The sequence below is a fragment of the Carlito syrichta genome, unplaced genomic scaffold (assembly GCF_000164805.1).
Source record: "Carlito syrichta isolate Samal-C Ts95f unplaced genomic scaffold, Tarsius_syrichta-2.0.1 Scaffold308186, whole genome shotgun sequence".
NCBI lineage: Eukaryota > Metazoa > Chordata > Mammalia > Primates > Tarsiidae > Carlito > Carlito syrichta.
Window position 1 is genome coordinate 285,443 of NW_007252282.1, and position 2,866 is coordinate 288,308.

The 2,866-nt window shown below is 39.4% G+C and overlaps 1 protein-coding gene across 1 annotated transcript in view; it reads right to left on the reverse strand.

Annotated features, from left to right (window-relative positions):
* The window catches only part of BMPR2 (bone morphogenetic protein receptor type 2), a 110,254-nt gene that overhangs the window by 2,807 nt on the left and 104,581 nt on the right, over positions 1-2,866 (reverse strand). The window contains exon 12 of the mRNA XM_008065194.1: positions 804-2,083. Coding sequence (XP_008063385.1) covers positions 804-2,083 — 1,280 coding nt within the window. The remainder of the gene's footprint in view (positions 1-803; positions 2,084-2,866) is intronic.

The following is a 2,866-nucleotide window of genomic DNA, read 5'->3' on the forward strand; positions in this document are numbered from 1 at the left end:
CCCGTGGGCTCAGGCAATCCACTCACCTCAGCCTCCCAAAGCACGGGATTACAGGCTGAGCCACCAAGCCCAGCTGGCCTTGACAATTATAAACATAACCTTTTTTTTCATAAGTGCTGTCAGTTTATAACAGAAATCATTTTGTATAATGATGATTGTTACAGATTTTGGCGAGCTCTCCTGTTTTGTATGCAGTTTCTTTAAGGCAAGAAACCAAGCATCAACTTAAGTCATTTGTTTAAGATGGATGTTATGGGTCTCACAGTTCAAGACTATAGGTATGTGGGAGACAACACATAACTCTTGAATAGATGGATGATGCTAAGAAACTGGAACAACTTTACAGTTTCGTTATTAGTAACTTTTCTGAAATCTTTTTTAAGATTTATTAAGGTTAGTCTGATAAAATCTAAATGTGGATAAATAGATATTAATATGTGAAACAAATAGTTTTAAATGTTGTGCTGGCATAAAATTATTTGGTGCTCTTAAACTAATGAATATTTACTTATTATCAACTATTCATAGCAAGTAAGCGAGTTGCATCATAAAGCAGCAGCCACAGAAAGCACATATTAAATCAGTAATTATTCTGACTATTGTGACATTGACTTCTAAATTAATGACAAAAAATTTACTTTTTTCTTTACAATAGTTTAATTACTTTTGAGGCCCAAAAGTAATTAATTGCTTATTTTATTTCCAAAAATGGTAAAGTCAATTGAAATATAATCTGATTCTAAGTAGTTATTTAAATGGTCCCAAAAGACACATAGGAGAGATGACATGATCCCTCCACTTACTCAGCATACTGCTGCCATCCAGGACATTTGTGGCTGAAAGATCCAGAGAGTTAGGCCTCTGTGCTCTTCTGGGTTTTGACGGCCCAGGATCTGCTACTGTGCTTGGAACACCCTGTGTAAGAGTATCTTGTTCTGAACATGGATTGCTGTTGTTGTTATTGGAATTAGTTCGGCCACCTTCTAGAGGCCGTTCTCTTCTGTCCACAAGACGATCCAGAACACCTTCATCTTGGCCAGCCTGTTGCTCTCGTCTCAGTAAAGGTTCATGTTCATCAGGACTGGAATTAATATTCAGCCGGGTGTCCTCACCAATAAACTGATTCTGCAGCATTTCTTGGGCTCTGTGTGCCACTATGTTAGTGGTCTGGCCAGATGGTATCGTTCCATTGGCATACTGGGTTGTGGCAGCATGAGAATTAACACTGTGGTTTCTACCTGCCACACCATTCATGGTGACTGTCACCACATGAGGTTCTGCCGCATTGATTGTATTCATCTTGGCAACTCCAGTTTCTACTTGTTTCAAGTTTGATTTGTGCTTGCTGCCAAATTTTAGCCGGGGCTCCTTTGTTGAATTTTTGGTGTTTAAAGGCAAAGTAGTAGGTCTTTTAGGAAGGTTCTGTTGCTTGGGGAGAGGATAGATCTGAGCAGGAAGAACATCAGGAATTAGACATGCTTGGCCATTTGCAGCCTGTGTGTAGTCCTGCTGTCCAGTCACTTCTACTGCAAGTTTTATGAGTGGGTAAAGCAAGCTAGAACTAGTACTACTCAGTGGGTCTGGCCCACTGAACTGCTTAAGAGAATGCTCCATGAGATTCTCATCAGAACTTTCCTTGAGGTTCTTATCAACTTCTTTTGGGTCTAGCTTGTTGGTCTCTAAGTCTTCTTCTGTCAGCTGTAAGCAGACAGGGGTTGGCCCAATGGACTGTGCAACATTTGTGGCATGTAGATTTGTTTCATCTGGATATGGCATCTCAGATATAGTGGTCATGCCAGTACTTGGAGTGAGGCCAGTGGTGTTTGTGGTTGTGGTGTTGGTGGAGAGGCTGGTGATGCTTGTTTCAGGGCTAGGGATTCGAGCTTGTGCTTGTTGACGTTCATAATTAATTGAGTTTCGGTTCTTTTCTCCTATAGTCAAAGGTGTGCTGGACATTGAATGCTCAGAGGAAATATTCTTCACAATGCTGTCAGTGTGATGGATAGAGTCTTCAATGTATGAGGAGGAAGAATAATCTGGATAAGGACCAATTTTTGGCACACGCCTATTATGTGACAGGTTGCTTAAAGAAAGAAAAAAAGTGTTACACTGAGATTATACATTTATGACAAACTGTCTCTTGAAGTTTAACACCTCTGATTTAAAAGTCTGAGCTGCTTTTCATTTTATTCCTAACTTGTATTATTTTAGAGGTTACTTTAAAATCTAATCAAAGAACCAAGTGTCAAAAACTTGATAAATGCTTGTTTTGTATGAATGAAGCCTATTGAAAAATCTATGTGGATCTAGGTATGATTTTTTATAAATGTGCATTTTGTTTATAACAATCAATTAAAAAGTCTCCCTACAGTTTTATAATATCACTAAATAAATCTTTATGAACTATATATATTCATATAATCAGAAATGTACAAACAGACATTACATTTTATGAGATGAGGAACTATAGCATATGTTTCTTTTGTACTCCCATAATTCTAGATACATAGTGTTCATTCAACAAGTATGTTACCAAATGAGTAATATGCGGCCAAATGGTAAAAATAACATAAGTTTCTGGGTTGTTCCAGAGTGCCTCCATTAAAAGGCATAGTCTAGCAATGGAACATCTTTCTGGGGGTAGTCGGAGCCATAGCAGTAAGTCCTTGAGCCCAGGGTATGTGACATTCAGGGTAAGGATCAAAAATTCAAAACTGCTTTTCAAGCCAGGCTCGGTGGCTCAGCCTATAATCCCGCACCTTTGGGAGGCTGAGGTGAGTGGATTGCCTGAGCCCGCGGGTTCGAGACCCGCCTGGGCAACTTGGTGAGACCTCATCTCTACAATAAATCAAAAATTAGCCGGGCG